Here is a 20354-nt window from a genome sequence, read left to right as displayed (position 1 = left end):
TGTGTGTGTGTGTGTGTGTGTGTGTGTGTGTGTGTGTGTGTGTGTGTAGTGACAGTGATGAGGCAGTAGTGGTGGTTGGTTTAGTTACAGAGTTGGAGCAGTATGTTGCTTTCACTTCCTCTTCTTAACTCTATCCTCATTGGGATAGAGCTGCCATAGGGAATTGAGGGCAGTCATTGAATTAGGACTTACTGGCTTTCTTTATGAAGAAGTCAAAGAAAATTATTCTTTCTCTAGTAAAATTCATTCCATTAGGTATCTACTTTCATGTCTGATAATGTATGCTGGTATTGTTATTGACAGAAAAAATTAAAAAGTTTTTCCTAATTACACTTTTATTAAGAAGGCAAAGAAAGCATGTAATCAAGTACTAAGTTGGCCATGGACAGTTGGAAAGTCAGGCATGAGGAGGTAACTGCTTGAGCGAACACTGACCCTGGTTGACTGTGATTAGGGGTCAAAACATCTACATCAATAGGTGGTCATCAGAGAGAGTGTTGAAAATATTGTTTCAAGAAAGGAACTTTTGTAAAATTTTGTGAAGTTTTAAATTCTTGGTTAGGTAGAGAGAAGAGTTGCAGTATTGGGACGGGAATCTGAAATTGGTAAATTGTACGAAGGATGTTTCTCAACTACTTAGCTAGAGTGGATATCCCATGTATTAAGAGATAGATTTTAAAATATTAAGACAGTTGGCTCAGGGCTAGATTTAGCATGACCTTGAATTTTAGATTTAGAAGCTTGAACTTTGTGCTGTAGATGCTGGATGTAAAGAGCCAGGGAAGGGTTTTGAGACGTGAGTTTTAGGACCTCATGTTTTGGGAGGAGTAGCCTGGTAATGGAGGGTGTGTTGAACAGACTAGTCTGTTAGGCAGAGGCAGAATGGAGTGAGGGAGAGAGCATTCTACTTACTAGAAAACATAGGCTCTAATCCCAGCTCTGTTATCAGTGTCTGATATATGACAGCAAGTCATCTCTGGGCCTTGGTTTACTCATTATAAAATCGTGCGGTTGGAATAAATAATATGTAAAGTCCCTGCCAACTCAAAGATGTTACGCTTCTGTGCTGCTGTAATTTTGCATGTTAAGGTCAGAAGGATCCAGAATATCTGAATGATGGCACTGGGAGTAGTTAGAATGGAACTGAAGAATAAATTTTGAAGGGCGAATTATGATTTAGTGAATGAGAAGATCTAGGCAATGAATAAGAGAAAAGGAGAAGGGAAGGTTTTCATTTAGGAGTTTTTCTATAGGACTTACTGCCTCTCCCCCAAATCACCAAACCTGAGTGTATCTGAGTGAATGATAATGCCCTTAACAACTTAGGACAGCGATTACGTAGAGTAGTTAACCAATGAAATAAATATTTTTTGATTCATTTCCACCTTTAAATGTTGGTAAACACAATTGTAAATTAGTTTAGGTTCTTTCTCCAAATATTATCAGTGGCTAGAAAAATATTTTATTTCCAAGTTTTCTTCTTTACCCTGATTCAAAACAGGCAATTCAAACATGCCTAAGGTTTAAAAATGACTAGGTTTTAAAAATAACGTTTCTAAAGGCATTTTCAATTGCAACCAGGTGTTAGTTTAATTTTGGAAGTGTAAAGTAAAATATATTGTAGATGGTGAAGACTCACATTAGGTTAACTTGGATTCATCTCCTCTCCTTATTTGTTGTGCAGTTGATATACAGGAATGAAAACAATTTTTAGGGAAATGTTTACAAAAATTTTGCCATCTCGAAGTAAATGAATAAAAACACTTTTAGTAAACTATGATAATATTATATTCAATTAAAAATGGAGCTGACTTCATTTTACTATCCAGAAGACATGAGTATATTAAAGTTTTACTTAAATCAGTGACTGTTTAAATAATTTTAGTAAAGAAGATGGAAACATAAATGATTTATAAGACAAATATTTTATATAATTTAAAATGGATTTCGTGTTGGTAACATAAACCTCGAAAACGATTTAAAAGTATCTAGCAGCAATAATGTATTGAAATTAGGGGTTCTTTATTTATTCATTCAGTGTGTGTCTTTTTGAGCACTTGCATATGTGGCACTGTTATGCCCTTTGGATAAAAAGTTGAAATCTCTTTCTCCTCTGTGAATGTAGTCTCATTAAAGAGGAAACAGGCAAGTGAATCATTATAATGTTAATAAGTGATTTAACTGAGAAATACTTGAGGTTTCATGGGAATAAAGAGGAATTTCTTTCTGTTCCTTCAAGGGGAGCAATTTGGTTGGTAACTGCTTCATAAAGAAGGTATGACTTTTGAGTTGAGATTCTAAGGATAAGTAGGAGTTTTTTTTTTAAATTTATTTATTATACTTTAAGTTCTGGGGTACATGTGCAGATCGTGCAGGTTTGTTACATAGGTATGCATGTGCCATAGTGGTGGTTTGCTGCATCAATCGACCTGTCATCTACATTAGCTATTTCTCCTAATGCTGTCCTTCCCCGATCCCCCTGCTGTTCCTCCCCTAGCCCCCATGCTATTCCTCCACTAGTCCCCCATCCCCCAGGCCCTGGTGTGTGATGTTCCCCTCCCTCTGTCCCTGTGTGTTCTCATTGTTCAACACCCACTTATGAGTGAGAACATGCAGTGTTTGGTTTTCTGTTCTTGTGTCATTTTGCTGAGAATGATGGTTTCCAGTTTCATCCATGTCCCTGCAAAGGACATATAATTCATCCTTTTTTATGTCTGCATAGTATTCCATGGTGTATATGGAGTTTTTCAATAAGGGAGGGAAAAGTATTCTAGGTAGATGGATGATCATATTTAGGCAGTGATATAAGAAGGAATATGAACTCAGGAATCTGCAGATAGGTCGGTGTGTTTATAATACTGGTTTACAACATGCAAATGGGAAGAGTTATGATCAGAATCGCGAGGAACTGTTGTCCATGTCAGTGGCTTTGACTTTTATTATCTTTTAGATGAGGAGAGCTGTAGAATGTTTGTAAGCCTGGGAGTAACTACCAGATTTGCACCAGTGAAAGCCCTCTTTATTTATTTAAATTTTTAAAATTTCAATAGCTTTGAGGGTATAAGTGGTTTTTGGTTACATGGATTAATTGTACTGTGGTGAAGCCTGAGACTTTAGTGTGCCCATCACCCGAGTAGTGTACATAGTATACAATATGTAGTTTTATCCCACACCCCCTTTTCCACCTCCTGCTTCTGAACCCTGAACCTCCAAAGTCCATTATACCATTCTGTATGCCTTTGCATACCCATAGCTCAGCTCCCACTTAAAAGTGAAAACATACGGTATTTGTTTTCCACTCTTGAGTTACTTCACTTGGAATAATGATGAAAGGTTTCCTCAAAGCAACAGAGGACTCCTTGGAGGGGAATGATGCTTGAGGCCAATACACTGTTAAAATTGTCTAGGGACCCAGTAATGATGAATTTAACTAAGGCTGTCTGTGGTGGTAGAAATTGAGAAAAAGAGCAAGGAATAAAAGATATTTTAGAAGAAAGCATTGAGAAGACTTGGTGAAAAATTGAATTATCTGTTAACTGAATTTTAAATCATTTAACTCTATGTATCTAGAATTGGTTTAACTATGTTTTCATCATTTTTGACAGTTCAGACACTGATACGTGACTGTCAAGTTATCAGAGAGACTAAAGAAGACCAGATTACAGAGCTAAAAAAGATATGTGAACAAAGTACAGAATCTCTAAATAATGACTGGGAAAAAAAGGTAAGCTGCATAAAACAGTAATGGAAAATATAAAAGTTTATGCTTCCAAGTAACATATTTAATTATAAAAATAATAGATGTCACAAAATATACAGAAAAGTATAAAATAACTAAAATTCTAGGCTTTTTAGAAATAGCTACTGTTCATGTTTTGGTATATTTTCTTCTGGAGGCTTATGGTCTATAAACTAGTTTTTATTGAGAAAACATTATTTTGACTAGTTCTTGAATTAATGTTCTGGACTTCTTATCATGGCCAATGGATTTTAAGAAAAATTAGTTAAATGGCACTAAAACAATTTTTGGAAATTAAGCCATTTTAACTTTGTATTTGGGCCACTGGAGCATTTGTTTCTTGAAATTTTAGATAATATAATATGAACTAGAATTTATTGTATAAACTTATTTTATTTTTAATTGAAATGTAATAATTTTATATATTTTTAGGGTACAGTGTTATATTTCAATGCATAGATACATTACATACTGATAAAGTCGGAGTAATTAGCATTTCTATCACCTCAAACATTTATCAGTTCTTTTTGGTGAGGACATTCAAATTCCTGTCTTCTAACTTTTTGAACTATATAATACATTATTATTAACTATAATCACTCTACAGTGCACTAGAAAACCATAATTTATTTCTCCTGTATAACTGTATTAGTCCATTTCAAACTGTTATAAAGAATTGCCAGAGACTGGGTAATTTATAAAGGAAAGAGTTTTAATTGACTCACAGTTCAGCATGGCTGGGGAGGCCCCAGGAAACCTTAGTAGAAGGTGAAGGGGAAGTAAGCCACTTTCTTCACAAGGCAGCAAGAAGAAGAATGAACACAAGAGGAACTATCACACACTTATAAAACAATCAGATCTCATGAGAGCTCACTCAGAATCATGAGAACAGCATGGGGGAACCCACCCCAGGATTCAGTTACTTCCACCGGTCTCTCTTTGACACGTAGGGATTATGGGGATTACAATTCAAACCCTATCAATAACTGTAACATTGTACCTGCTCTTTAACGTCTATCTGCCTTCCTCCCTCTCCTCCTCTGCCTCTTCTAATCTCTATCTGTTCCCTACTTCTATGAGCTCAATTTTTAAAATTCCATGAGTGTGACTATGTATTTGCGTTTTTGTTCCCAGTTCACTCCACTTAACCCAGTATCCTTCTGAGATCATCTATGTTGTTGCAAATGGCAGGATTTCATTCTTTGTTATGGCTGAATAGTATTCTTGTGTGTGTGTGTGTGTGTGTGTGTGTGTGTGTGTGTGTGACATTTTCTTCATTCATCCCTTGATGGACACTTATGTTGATTCCATATCTTGACTATTGTGAATAGTGCTGCAGTAAACATGGGAATACAGATATCTCTGACATATTGATTTTATTTTATTTGGATTTATATTTAGTAGGGGGATTGGTGGATCATATGGTAGTTCTATTTTTAATTTTTTGAGGAACCATACTGTTTTCCATAATGGCTGTACTAATTTGTATTCCCCTCTAACAGTATATAAGCGTTCTCTTTTCTCTTCATCCTCACCAACACTTGCTGTCTTTTGACTTTTTTTTTCCCCCATTTATTTTATTGCATTTTATGTTTTGGGGTACATGTGAAGAACATGCAAAATTGTTGCATAGGTACACACGTGGCAGTGTGACTTGCTGCCTTCCTCCCCATCACCTACATCTGGCATTTCTCCCCTTGCTATCTCTCCCCAGCTCCCTACCCCGCACCATCCCTCCCCTATTTCCCTCCAACTGACCCCAGTGTGTAGTGCTCCCCTTCCTGTGTCCATGTCTTTTGACTTTTTAATAATAATAATTCTAACTACAGTGAGATGATATCTCATTGAAAGTTTGATTTGCCTTTCCCTAATGATTAGTGAGGTTTAGCATTTTTTGTATATCTTTTGGCCATTTCTATGTCTTCTTTTGAGGAATGTTTATTTAGATCCTTGACCTGAAGAAGTCATTAGGTTATTTTTTAATCATCAGAATATTTGATTTTTGCTATTGAGTTGTTTGAGTGTCTTACATATTTTGGATATAAACCCCATATCAAATGTATAGTTTCAAATATATTTTCCCACTCTGTACGTTGCCTTTTTGCTCTGCTGATTTTTTTTTTTTCTGTGCAGAGGCTTTTTAGTTTGATGTAATCCCATTTGTCTTTGACTTCCTGGGCTCAGGTGATCCTCCTGCCTCAGTCTCCTGAGTAGCTTGGACTGCAGGTGTGCATTGCCACATCTGGTTAATTTAAAACATTCTTTTTTTTAAAGAGATGGGATCTCACTGTGTTGCCCAGGCTCATCTTGAACTCCTGACCTCAAGTGATCCTCCCGCCTCAGCCTGCCAATAGTGCCGAGACTACAGGCATCAGGCACCATGCCTGGCTCATTCTTCTTATTCAGGCTCTTTTTTGGTTCCATATGAATCATAGAATTATTTTATCTAATTCTGTAAAAAATGACATTGGTAATTTGATAGGATACTGTTGAATCTATAGATTGCTTTGGTCACTAGAGCCATTTTAATGATATTAATTCTTCCAATGCATGAGCATGGAATGTTTTTCAATCTTTGTGTGTATGTGTGTCATCTCTGATTTCTTTCAACAGTGTTTTGTAGTTCTCCTCATAAAGATATTTCACTTCCTTGAAGGTTAGATGTCTTCTTAGGCATTTTATTTTTTGTGTGTGGCTATTTTAAATTGGATTGCAGGGCCGGACGCGGTGGCTCACGCCTGTAATCCCAGGACTTTGGGAGGCCGAGGCGGGCAGATCACGAGGTCAAGAGATCGAGACCATCCTGGTCAACGTGGTGAAACGCCGTCTCTACTAAAAATACAAAAAATTAGCTGGGCATGGTGGTGCGTGCCTGTAATCCCAGGTACTCAGGAGGCTGAGGCAGGAGAATTGCCTGAACCCGGGAGGCGGACGTTGCAGTGAGCCGAGATCGCGCCATTGCACTCCAGCCTGGGTAACAACGCGAAACTCCGTCTCAAAAAAAAAAAATAATAAATAAAATAAAATAAAATAAATAAATAAATTGGATTGCATTCTGGATTTGGTTCTCAGCTTGAATGTTATTGGTGTATAGAAATTTGTATATTAATTTTGTGTTCTGAAACTTTACTGAAGTCGTTTATCAGGTTTAGGAGCCTTTTGTCAGAGTTTTTAGGATTTTCTAGCTATAAAATCATGTTGTCAGCAAAGAGATAATTTGACTTCTTTTCTATTTGAATGCTTTTTATTTCTTTCTCTTTCGTAATTGCTTTGGCTAGGACTTCAAGTACTACATTGAACAATGCAGACAGTCAGACAATATTCCTAATTAGTAGCAATATTATAACGTTTCTGTTTTCTTATTTCAGACTAATGCTAATGTTGGTTACTTGTATTATATGTCTGGTTTGCTTACCGTTTCTACCTGAGGCAGATAGTTCCTTTTACTATTTGTTCATCCATTAACATTTTCAATTCAGGAAACTAAAAAAAAATTAAATGTTTCTTGATCCTACTTTTTATATGATATCTTTACCTTGAATGTTTATTTTTATTTTTATTTTTTTTTAATATCTTTTGGTGTTCAGGTCACCATATATGTAAATAGAGGAATATATGAAACATTTTTTTCCCTAAATTACAAAATAGTCGATTTCGTAGTAGTAACAGAGTTAATTCTTAATTTCCTGATGTAGCTTCACAATGCTGTAGCAGAAATGGAACAGGAAAAGTTTGATCTTCAAAAGCGACACACTGAAAACATTCAAGAATTGCTTGAGGATACAAATGTGCGCCTGAATAAAATGGAGAGTGAATACATGGCACAAACACAGTCCACAGTGAGTCTATACACCTTTTCTTGACATTTTAGAACCTGTCTTCTTAATGTCCATGTCCTCATGCTTCCCTGATGTGCACAGTATACATGAAGTGTGTTATAGAATTAAAAATAAGACTTCACCTTCCTACTCGATACAGATTTATGTGTGGCAATGGACAGACCCTTGAAGTTTGTGAGGGATTTGACTCTAGAGTGTTTGATGCTGCTTTTTATTTATTATTTTTTCACCCTCAGAAGCCTTGATAAGTCTTTCTTCTTTTTTTTTTTTTCATTGACTTTCAGTTTAGAGATAATCTCTTCTTTTTTCTTCTTTTTTTTTTCCCCCTTTGAGACGGGATTTTGCTCTGTTGCCCAGGCTGAAGTGCAGTAACTTGATCCTGATTCACTGCAACCTCTGCCTCCCACGCTCAAACAATTCTTGTGCCTCAGCTTCCCAAGTAGCTGGTACTACAGGTGCATGCCACCGCATCTGGTTAATTTTTATATTTTTAGTAGAGACAGGGTTTCGCCATGTTGGCCAGGCTGGTCTTGAACTCCTGCGCTTAAGCGATCTGCCCACTTTGGCCTCGAAAAGTGCTGGGATTAGAGTCATGAGCAACCATGCCCGGCAATTTATTTTCTACCTTTTTTTTTTTTTTTTTTGCTTGTTTCATTCTTTTTAATGGAATACTTGATTGTTTTTCTGAAAATAATGCTCATGTGAAGGAAATCAAATAGGGAGATTGGAGTAGTGTGACCACTCTGACAAATTTTCTTAATAGATCATATGTTGACTCAGGAACCAGACACAGACATCACATGGGTAAGCCCAAAATGTTCCTTACTGAAATAATTCTGAAGGAGGTCACCACAATCAGGCTACACAGCAGAAAGACCCATGACAGTGGTCAGGGTAAGATAGAGGATCTCCCGAAGAGACTTTTCATTGAATACATGGCTGTGGAGTCCAGGTCTGAGGAAGTGACTTTCTTTAACTCATTAGGATCCTGCCTTATATCCTAAGATCCATAAGCCTGGAACAGTTCTGCTGGAAGGCTACTCTGCATGTGGGTCAGAGCTCCTCATGTCCACGGCCAGTGTACCTCATCAGTCTTTTTATTGATACAAATGGTCCCCTACTTAATGCAGGTTTGACTTATAATTTTTTGACTTTATGATGGGCAAAAGTAAGATGCATTCAGTAGAATATCAGATGCTCCACAATTTACTATGGGGTTATGTCCCAAAATGGTTGCATGGGTACTGAAAATGTGGTTTCTACTGAAGGCATATTGCTTTTACACTGTCATAAAGTCAAAAAATCATGTAAGTCAAGCCATCATAAGCTGGGGACCATCTGTACAGTCATTCTATTCTTCACGTTCAATACAGCATTCAGTAAGTTACATGAAACGCCCTGTTCTTCATTATAAAATAGGCTTTGTGCTAGATGATTTTGCCCATCTGTACGCTAATGTAGGTGTTCTGAGGACATTTAAGGTAGGCCAGGCTGAGCTATGATGTTTGGTAGGTTAGGTGTATTAAATGCATTTTTAACTTAATAATATTTGAAACTTAATGATAGATTTATTGGAACATAATCTCATTATAAGTCAAAGAGCATCTGTATGTAATATGGCCTCATAGAATGGTCAAGTGTTACATCCCAGGCATGAACTCTGCCCTCATTACCATTCACAACCTCCCCAGGCCAGCCTAGCTTGGTCCAAGTACTTTCTTGAATTTAAAGCTGTGGAATTCGAATAAGAGTCAGTTACCCAGGCATATCACACCTATATCTTAGAGTGTGTTACCTTGCATCCTTAGACTAGTACTCTGGCCTACCTCACATTGAAAAACAAATGAGAAGTGGTATGCACACATGTTTGGAACTGGACTTTAGGGTCAGACACTTGTGGGTTCAAATCTCAACTTCTTAATAGCTTGGGTGTTGTGTAAGCTCTTCAGATGTTAATTGTTCTCACTTGTGGAACAGAATAACAGTAGTACAATATAATGTAAGTTGTTGGAAGTATTATATTAATATACATAAATTAAGTTACACAATATGTACTCAGATCATTGTAAATATTATGTTAAAAATTGTAACATACAAGAATGACAATCAAGAGACATACAAACGAAAAAAGAAGGACTCAGTTTAAGAAGTTTCCAGCAATTTGGGAGACTGAGATGGTCAGATTGATTGAACCCAGGAGTTCAAGACCATCTACGGTAACATGGCGAGACCACATCTCTTCAAAAAAACCCAAATTAGCTGGGCCTGGTGGGATGTGCCTGTAGTCCCAGTTACTTGAGAGGCTGAGGCAGGAGGGATCACTTGAGCCCAGGAGGTCAAGGCTGCAGTGAGGTGTGATTGTGCCACTGTATACCAGCCTGGGCAATGGAGCAACAGAAGAAAAAATTAACACATTTGTTTGGTGAAGAGTTGAATACTGTTTGGGCCTCCATTCCCTTCCATGGAAATGATAGGAATAGGGTAAAGAAAAAGGCATAAGCCCGGATGGACAAAGAGAATGGGAGGGCAATACCATTTTTGGAGTTGGAAAAGCAATGGATTTGTTGAAATTGATCTAGCAGGCTCAGGAAAGCATAACCCTAAATCAGCAGTGAAGAAATCTGGGAAGCAAGCCAAATTACACCATGGGACCTTCAGAGACTCCAGGCATCCCTGGAAGAGGGATTATAAGTGGTTCTTCAACACTAAACTGCTGGAAGGTCTATTTAAGAAGCAGCTAGATGTTTAATTGAAGTGCTGGGTACAAGGGGGTTTATTATACTCTTCCTTCTAATTTTGTAGATATTTGAAGTGTCTTATAATACAACTTTGTAAAAATACTAAAATAACAAAAAAACGACCAAATCTTTATATCTTCTCTCTCATTTTGTGAAGCATGGGATTGTCTAACTCAGCAGAAGACATTAGGTTGTCTTCTGGAGAGAATACAACAGTCTCTGGATTGGGAGGCTTGAGGCACAGTTGAGGTTTTTACCATGGTAACTGGCCAAGTGTGGTAGACAGATCCCTGGGAGTCCTTGAGGCTCTACAATCCTTTGAGTGTCCAAATTGTAAACCACCACCACCCTCTCCCCATTCCCCTACCCCGAAGAAAAAACAACAAAAAATTAAGTCACTAATAGGGAAAAAGTACTAAGATACCTTTAGGTTTCTTTCTCTCAGTATCCATTGCCAAAAGACACTGGAGCCACACCTATTAATAAAAAATAAACATTAGAAAAACACATGACCCCACTTGGTTTTCAAGTATGGAGGAAATGAGCAGTTCTGAACATCCATCTCTTTCATTTTTATGTATGTAAATATAACCATAGCATCTCTAGTTATGGACTTTTTTGAGCCCTTTAAATTTGAGTTTTTTTCTTTAGTTTGAACAGTATATTCACAATCATTATTTCTTTGAAAAGATCTATCCCTTCTACCTCTTACGTCTTATGTTTTTTATCTCTTTGTATTTGCTTCATATTCTTTATTTCTGTGATAGTTTCTCGTTCTGATCTGACTCTCATCAGTTAATGCTTTGGTAGAGTTACTTCTGCTTAAGGATCTGTTATTTTTTAATTTCAGTTATTATTTTTTATGCCTAGTATTTTGGCTGTTTATTTGATTGATTGATTGAGATGGAGTTTCACTCTGTCACCCAGGCTGTAGTGCAGTGGTGTGATCTCAGCTCACCGCAACCTCTACCTCCTGGGTTCAAGCAATTCTCTGTCTCAGCCATCTGAGTAGCTGGGATTATAGGTGCATGCCACCATGCCCAGATGATTTTTGTATTTTTAGTAGAGATGGGGTTTCACCATGTTGGCCAGGCTGGTCTCAAACTCCTGACCTCAGGTGATCTGCCCACCTCAGGTCTGCCCACCTCAGGTCTGCCCACCTCAGCCTCCCAACATGCTGGGATTACAGGTGTTAGCCACTGTGCCTGGCCTCATTTGACTCTTTATTGATTAAGCTTGTTTAAAATTCTTAGTTCATCTGTTCTCATAATTTATCTTCAGAATATTATATGTCATAGTGTGCTATGTGTTATGAATGATAATATAGATGATAATATGTATATGCGAATACTGCTGACTTTCTTCCATAGTGTTTTTTGCAGGTATCTAGGTATTTTGGACTGTGAGCCCATGTCTTTTGGACTGTGAGCCCATGTCTTTTGGGTTTAAAAGTTACTCTTAGGCATATTGGGGAAAACCCAGAAGACCAGGTCCTTGTATTCGTCAATTAGAGTGTGCTCAAGTAGCAAGGATGGGGTGAGCCTCAGGGAGAGATCTCCACAGTAGCACAGGACCACTGTTGAACTCGCCTTCCCAAATCCCCATGTGCAATCAGCAAGCCTTGTAATCCTAAGGGAGAGAAATACAACTTTGGAGAGAGACAGTCTCCATCTCTCCCTCCAAATCATATCAGCTGATGTATTACAATCAAAGTTGTATTTGATCGTAATACAACAGCTGATATGATTTGGAGGGAGAGATGGTCTTTTGATGAAGAACGTTCTTATTTTAACTTAGTCAAATTTATAAGTCTTCTATAATTAGTGCTTTTTTGACTGGGCGTGGTGGCTTATGCATGTGACCCCAATATTTTGGGAGGCCGAGGTTGGTGAATCACCTGAGCTCAGGAATTTAATATCAGCCTGGCCAACATGGAGAAACCCCATCTGTACTGAAAATACAAAAATTAGCCAGGCATGGTGATGCTTGCCTATAATCCCAGCTACTCGAGGGGCTGAGGCAGGAGAATGGCTTGAACCCAGGAGGCGGCGGTTGCTATGAACTGAGATCATGCCACTGCACTCCAGCCTGGGCAGGAGAATGGCTTGAACCCAGGAGGCGGCGGTTGCTATGAACTGAGATCATGCCACTGCACTCCAGCCTGGGCAATAGAGCAAGCAAGACTCTGTCTCAAAAAAAAAAAAAAAAAAAAAAAAAAATAGTGCTTTTTGTGTCTTGTTAAACAAATCTGTCTCTATTGTAAGTGCAGGAAGGTTCACCTATATATTCTATAAAAAGCTTGAAAGTTTTGCCTTTAACCTTGAGGCCTGAAACCTTCTGGAGTTAGTTTCTGTGACTAATACAAGATAGGGGTTTAATTTTGCTTTTTTCTATGTGGATAACTTTCTTTCCAGCTTTACTTTAGAGTAATTCCTCCTTCCTTCATTGATCTGTCATGCCCACTATTAAATATTGAACTTCTATATATGTGAAGACTGGATAATTTCTCTGGCTCTGCAATGGTTATACTGTCATCACTATTATAGCTTTGTAATTACTCTTGATGTCTGATAAGGAAGACTTCCTTCCTTTCTCATCAGAAGAGTCTTGGCCACTATGGGCCCATTCCTTTTACAAATAAAATCAGCTGTCTAAATTTGTGGGTTCCCCATTTGTGATTCAACCAAATGCAGATAAAAATATTAGAAAACATTTTAAAAAACAATAAAATGATACAGTAGAAATAATACAAATAAAAATACTGCATAACAGCTTTCTTTCATAGTGTTCATTTTTTTTTTTTTTGCAGGTATCTAGGTTTAGTGGGATTACAGCTATTTACATAGCATTTACATTTTATCAGGCATATTGTAGGTAATTTGGTTATCATTTAAAATACACAGCAGGATATGTGTAAGGCATATGCAAATACTATGCCATTTGACATAAGGGACTTGAGCATCCCTGGATTTTGTTATTGTAGGGGGTCCTGCAATTAGTTTCCTTCAGATACCAAGGGATGATCGTACATTTAGAATCAACATGCCAAGTTAATAAAGAAAACACAACTCTGAGGTTTTTAGGACATCTTTTGTGATATTTATTCCTGAGTCTCAAACTTTTGTTTATAAAGTTTTATATTTCTGCTGTATAAAAGACTCAGGAATAAATGTGTGTTAGAAATTTCAGCCCTTTATGTGTATGTAGTAAATATTTTATAATTTATTGTATGTTGACTGGAACTTACAGAAAAATGTTAAATAGCGGTCACAAAAGTGGTTTCAAAATTAAAGTTTTTGTTATTGCAAAAGATATACAAGCTCACTATTGAAACTTTAGAAAAGAGATGATGAAAAAGAAAAAATTAATATCTACATATTGAAATTACTGTCTTATTGAAAGTATATGTGAGTGTCCATTCTTCTACATTTTCAAATCAAGGCTGTTTTTAATGAAAACAGGCTGGGTGCTGTGGCTTACGCCTGTAATCCAGCACTTTGGGAAGCTGAAGTGGGCAGATCACTTGAGGTCAGGAGTTCGAGAGCAGCCTGGCCAACATGGTAAAATCCTGTCTCTACTCAAAATACAAAAATTAGCTGGTCATGGTAGCGTGCGCCTGTAAATCTGGCTACTCAAGGGGCTGATGCAGGAGAATCGCTTGAACTCAGGAGGCAGAGATTGCAGTGACCTGAGATCATCCCGCTGCACTCCAGCCTGGGCAACAGAGTGAGACTCCATCTCAAAAAAATAAAAATAAAAAAATAAAAACAAACTGAAAGTTGGCGAATTTGTTAGATGTGTTGATTTCCTAGGGCTGCCATGGCACATGACCACAAACATAATGGCTTAGAGCAACAGAAGTTTATTGCCTCACAGTTTGAAGGCCTGAAGTATGAAAGCAAGGCACCAGCGGGAACCTGCTCTTTTTTGAAGGTTCTGGAAGAAGAAAATTCTTCTAGTCTCTGGAGCTTCTGGTGGCTGTGGGTGGTCCTCGGCATTTTCTGGCTTAGAGTTACAGCGTGGCAGCCCTGCTCTGTCAACATTTGCGTCTTCCTTGTGTATTTCTGTGTCTCGGTGTCTTCTCATGCTCATGGCCTTCTCATAATGACAGAAGTTGTTGGGTTTAGGGCCCACCCTAATCCAGTATGATCTGATTTTAACTGGCTTACATCTGCAAAGACACTATTTCCAATGAAATAAGGCCATAGTCGTAGGTACGACAGATTGGGCTTCAACATATCTTTTTGGAGGACACAATTCAACTTAAAACAATAAGTAAAAAAAAATGTGATTTCCTTTTTGTTTTAATTGTGTTATCACTTATAAATTAAAATATTGAAATTAAGTCATTGGATTTAAAAAGGAGAAAAGCTTAATATGCACATGCAAGGTTCTTGTAGATGATCATGTTTTCAATTTTGTTTAGGTTGCTCAGAGTCAAAATTGGGGCCTATTTTTAGTAATTAAACACACTAGTCTGATGTATGCTTTCTTTGGGGACTATATTTAAAAAAACTTTTTAACCTCTGGCTTAGAAGGCAGCTGGATTCTCATATCTATCTTTGCATTTATTATGTTGTGATATCACGTGCCACCTAGCCTCTGGAAACCTCCACTGTATACTTGTGAGAAAATAATAGTGAAATATGCAGTTTATGTCTTAGTATAATTATAGAAATAGTTTTGACCTTGTGGATCTACTAAAAGAATCTTGTGGAAGCTCAAGAGTTTGTTGACCATACTTTGAGAACTGCTGCTCTAAGCCATTGGCTTTCATTTAATTTTTGACCATGACTCCCAGTAAGAAAGAAATTTTATAAATTATGCCCAGAACATACACAAGTACATATATGAACACACATCTGTCTGCATATTTATAACCCAAACAAAAGTTTCATTTTTACTTTTGGCCATTTACTCTAATATATTCTGTTCTTTTTATTTTGTTTAATTTCATTTAAAAATTGCTGGGTTGTGATTTACAACTTGATTTCACATGGGTCGAGACCCACAATTTGAAAATCACTGCTTTCCAGAGTATTTAAGAGCATAATTTCTGTATCCATAGTAAGCTTTTCAAAGTGGTAATACCGGTTTATGTTACTGCTCAAAAAGAGTATGAATTGTCTTCACATCCTTGCTAAGACTTGGACTTATCAAATTTTAAAGTATTTTAGCCAGGCATGGTGGCTCATGCCTGTAATCCTAGCACTTTGGGAGGCCGAGGCAGGTGGATTACTTGAGCCCAGGAGTTTGACACCACCCTGGGCAACACAGCAAGACCCCATCTCCACAAAAAATACAAAAATTAGCTGGGCATGGTAGCACACACTTGTAGTCCCAGCTGCTTGTGGGGCTGAGGTAGGAGGATTACTTGAGCCCAGGAAGCCAAAGCTGCAAAGAGCAATGATCACACCCCTGCATTCCAGCCTGGGTGACAGAGTGTAACCTGGTTTCAAAAAAAATTTTTTTGTTTCTAACTTGAAAAATGTATTATTTTAATTTCCATTTCTCTTTTGGCTCTTATGTTTCTTGGCCTTTTAAAATTGCCAATTAATCCCCTTTGTCTATTTTTAAATTCAGTTATTCTTTTCCTTGATTTATGGGAACATTTAATATATTTAGGATACAAATAAATCAATTGTCAGATTCTTTTTCCTCATTCTTTTTTTACTGAATAGGCATAACATGAAATTTACCATTTTAATAATTTTAAGTATATGGTTCAATGGCATTATGTACATTTACATTGTGGTGCAACAATCGCTACTATTTTTTCATCTTTCCTAATACTCTGTACCAGGTAAACAATAACTCTCCATTTGCCTTCTTCGTTCAGCTCCTCACAACCACCTTTCTACTTTCAGTCTCTTACAAATTTGACCATTCTAGGAATCTCATGTAAGTGGAATTATGCAGTATTTATCCTTTAGTGACTGACGTATTTCACTTCGCATAATGTCATTATGGTCTATTCATGTTGTGGCGTGTGTCAGTTTCTTTTTAAAGGCTGAATAATATTCCCCTCTATGCATACATGTGTGTCCATGCATTGGTAGATGGATACTTGAGTTACTTCTACCTTTTAGCTACTGTGAATAATGCTGGCATGAACATGGGTGTACAGATAGCTCTTTGATATTTAAAGCCATGGACAAAAACCAAATTTAAATCTAAAATACATTTTCATTATTTCAACATTTAAATTCACAAAAGTGAATATATTTAATAAATAAATAATATTAAAATGGAAATTTGTAAAGTATATTGCTTTGATGTTTATTGCATGGGTATATTTTATTTATTAAATGACATTGAGGGAAGTATCATTCATAATGGAATTTTTAATTTTTATAAGTTTGGGATAAAAAGAAAAGTCTAGCTTTAGAGCCAAGAGGTACCTGTCAGAGAACCTTCGTTCTTTTTAATGAAAGTTGAATTTTAAAAATTAACGTTCAAGCTTTGTCATAGGTAATATTAGTAAATATAGAGAAAAATGGACAGAGTCTGTCAGCAGGATTGAATTTAAGAATTGTCAAAACTAGACAGGTCTTGCTGAGCAGCTCCTGATTTAATAATTAAACAAGGTAGAGGTCAAGGCCTGGCTTAAGATGAAAGACGAGACTGTCACTGAGAATCAGTTTCTCTGTTTTGTTGTTCTTTCAGGCTTCTTTCTTTTTTGTTGAGTCTTGTTGTCTTACTGCCATTTATTGTAAGCAGACACTTATATAGATTGTGAGACTTACGTATTTTGGTATTGGCAGGGATTTTCTTATGAGAAACTCATAGTGAAAGTATGCAAACAATAGATTTTTAAAACAAATATTAAAACAAAAATATAAAAATTATAGCTTCATTGCTAGATGCTTGGGAAGATGAAGGCTGTAAAATGATAGGGCTCTATTGACATTAGGGCTTAGACATACTGAAAGTCTGTGGGTTATTGAGATTCTAGGCTTTCTTACTGGCGTTCTTAACATTTTTTGTACCATGGACCCTGCTGGGAATCTGGTGAAGTCTGTGTAGTCCTTCTTAGAATAATATTTTAAAAATCAAATAAAAGATTACAAAGAAAAATTATATTGAGTTTCAGTTGTTAAAATATTAGTAGATCAAAACTGTGATAAAGTAATACATATGCTTGTACATTAATGCAGTAAATATCAAGATCTAGCGGTAGGCATGGTAGTAATTTCTGAATACTGATGAGGGTAAACAATATTCAGTGACTGCTCAATAATGTAATGAGCTATAAAAATATCCGTGATTTCTGTTTGTTCCAGGCATTGCCAATGCTACCTTTGTCTGATGACTACATTCACAATTGAAGGGAAATGTTAAATTTCAGTTAGGGTAGTGAAAATGAAAATGAACTTTAAAGAAAAAATTCAAATTCAGTGACAATCTGAATTCCATTTATGATGCTCTGTGGTATGTTAAGATAGGTTAAGATCCTTTACCTTAAGGAGTGTCAAAAGTCTTAGACATAGTAGTGACATATGATAATTCATAGAACTATTCATGGACTCACTGAGATAGCTAGAATTTGATTTTATAGTTTCTATCACCATTTTTTCTCCCGATCGCACAATGATCATAATGCAGAAATCCCAAAATAGCACCAATTCATCATGTTGAGTAAAATGGCCATTTAAAAATAGACACATTTCTGAACAGTTTTAGATTTACAGAAAATTTAAGAAGATAGTACAAAGAATTCCCATATAACCTGAACTCGGTTTCTCCTATTTTTAACATTTTACATTATCTTGGTGCACTTTTCACAATAAATGAATCAATATTGATGCACTGTTAGCTAAAGTCTTTAGTTTATTCAGATTTCCTTAGTTTTTACCTAGTGTTCTGCTTTTCCAGGATCTCATCTAGGAACCACACGAAGTTTAGTTGTTATGCCTCCTTACTCTCCCCTTGGTTGTGATAATTTCTCAGTCTGCCTTGTTTTTATCACTGTGATTGAGGAGTATTGATTGGGTCAGACATATTGTAAAATGCTCATCTAGTAGTATCTGTCAGATGGTTTCCTCATGATTAGACTGGGCTTATGGGTTTAGGCAGGAAGATCCTCAGAGGTAAAATGATCTTCTCATCACATTGTATCTGTCACAAATACATATTATTATTATTGTATTATTGTATTTTTTTGAGACAGTCTTGCTCTGTTGCCCAGATTGGAGGGCAGTTGCGTGATCTCAGCTCACTGTAACCTCCGCCTCCTGTGTTCAGGTGATTCTCCTGCTTCAGCCTCCCCAGTAGCTAGGATTACAGGTGTGTGCCACCACATGCAGCTAATTTTTGTAGTTTTTAGTAGGGACAGGATTTTGCCATGTTGGCCAGGCTGATCTCGAACTCCTGACCTCAGGTGATCTGCCTTTCTAGGCCTCCCAAAGTGCGGGAATTACAGGCATGAACTACCACACCTGGCCAGCTTAATTTTTTTTTTCCATAAATTAACATTTAAATTCTGCTTTATTTGCTACTTAAACATAATGTTTTTCCTTGCTTGACAAAAATTTTAATTTTCTGCAATACTTATTTTGGTGGTGGCTATATTTTTGTTTCTCAATGTATATTCATTATATAATAATTCTAAAATCATTTTCTCCTTGTTCTTTTGAATTGGGGAGACTAGCAATATAGATAATAGTTTTAATGAAAATTACAATTATTTAGTTTATTTATTTATTTTTTATCAAGCCATTCACTGTGAAAAGTGGTTCTTTCAATCAACTGAATTGGTCAATTGAATATTCATATGGAAAAAATTCATTCTGAACCTTTACATCATTTAATAAACCAGTTTTAGGAACATCTTAGAATTGAATGTCTAGATAAAATAGTAAAACTTATAGAAGAAATCTTAGAATGTCTTCTTGGCTTGGACTAGTCAAAGATTTCTTTCTTTCTCTTTTTGAGATGGAATCTCTCTCTGTCACCCAGGCTGGAGTGCAATGGTGGGATCTCAGCTCACTGCAACCTCTGTCTCCAGCGTTCAAACGATTTCCCTGCCTCAGCCTCGTGAGTAGCTGGGACTACAGGTGCGCACCACCATGTCCAGCTAATTTTTGTATTTTTAATAGAGACGGTGTATCACCATATTAGGATGGTTTCAATCTCCTCACCTCACGATCCGCTCACCTTGACCTCCCAAAGTGCTGGGATTACAGGTGTGAGCCATCATACCTGGCCCAAAGATTTCTTAAAAGGGAAATTAAATGTTAACTTTGAAGAAAAATGCTAATAAATTAGAATATATTAAAATTAATACCTTTTGTTCACCAAAGGTATCATTAAGAAAGGGAAAAGGGGCTGGGCATGGTGACTTATGCATGTAATCCTAGCATTTTGGAAGGCCAAGGCGAGTGAATCACTTGAGACCAGAAGTTTAAGACCAGCCTGGCCAACAAGGCAAAACCCTGTTTCTACTAAAAATACAAAAATTAGCCGAGTGTGGTTGGTGCATGCTTCCAGCTACTTGGGAGGCTGAGGTATGAGAATCTCTTGAACTGGTAGGTGGAGGCTGCAGCGAGCTGAGAAAGCTCCACTGCACTCTAGCCTGGGCAACAGAGCCAGATTCTGTCCCTCACCCTCTACCCCCGCCCCCCAGAAAAAGAAGAAGTAAAAAAGAAAGGGAAAACGCAATTCAGAATAGAAGAAGATATTTACAATTCCTTTATTCAATAAAGGTCTTGCATTTTAAATATAGAAAGTCTTTCTAAAAATCAACAAGAAAAGCAATTCAATAAAAAAGAGCAATATACTTGAATAGGCAGCACACAAAAGAATATATTCAGATGATTAGTAAACACTTAAAAAGGTACTCAAATCATTAATAGAGAAATACAGTTCAATCAGTTCAATATCTCTGCATACCGACAAAAAGGGCTAAATTTAACAAAAACAAAGAAAATCACAGTACCAAGTTTTGACAAACATGCAGAATAGTCTGAAGTCTCATACACTGCTGCAAGGAGTTCAAATTGTTATATCCAGTTTGAAAAGCTCTTTGATGGTAACTAC

At 36.8% G+C, this 20354-nt stretch overlaps 1 protein-coding gene across 11 annotated transcripts in view; it reads left to right on the top strand.

Moving 5' to 3' along the window:
* Positions 1–20354, top strand: part of CEP112 (centrosomal protein 112) — a 641834-nt gene that overhangs the window by 117911 nt on the left and 503569 nt on the right. For all 11 annotated transcript variants that reach the window (XR_004257837.1, XM_032242004.1, XM_032242007.1 and 8 more), the window contains 2 exons: positions 3606–3724; positions 7435–7578. Coding sequence is in view for 10 of the 11 variants with exons in the window: in XM_032242004.1 (XP_032097895.1) it covers positions 3606–3724; positions 7435–7578 (263 nt within the window). In the remaining variant the exon portion in view is untranslated. The remainder of the gene's footprint in view (positions 1–3605; positions 3725–7434; positions 7579–20354) is intronic.

The sequence above is a fragment of the Sapajus apella genome, unplaced genomic scaffold, assembly GCF_009761245.1.
Source record: "Sapajus apella isolate SASKATOON/1434 unplaced genomic scaffold, GSC_monkey_1.0 scaffold48, whole genome shotgun sequence".
Classification (NCBI taxonomy): domain Eukaryota; kingdom Metazoa; phylum Chordata; class Mammalia; order Primates; family Cebidae; genus Sapajus; species Sapajus apella.
Note: the sequence above shows the minus strand (reverse complement) of the source record. Positions and strands in the feature narration are given on the sequence as shown.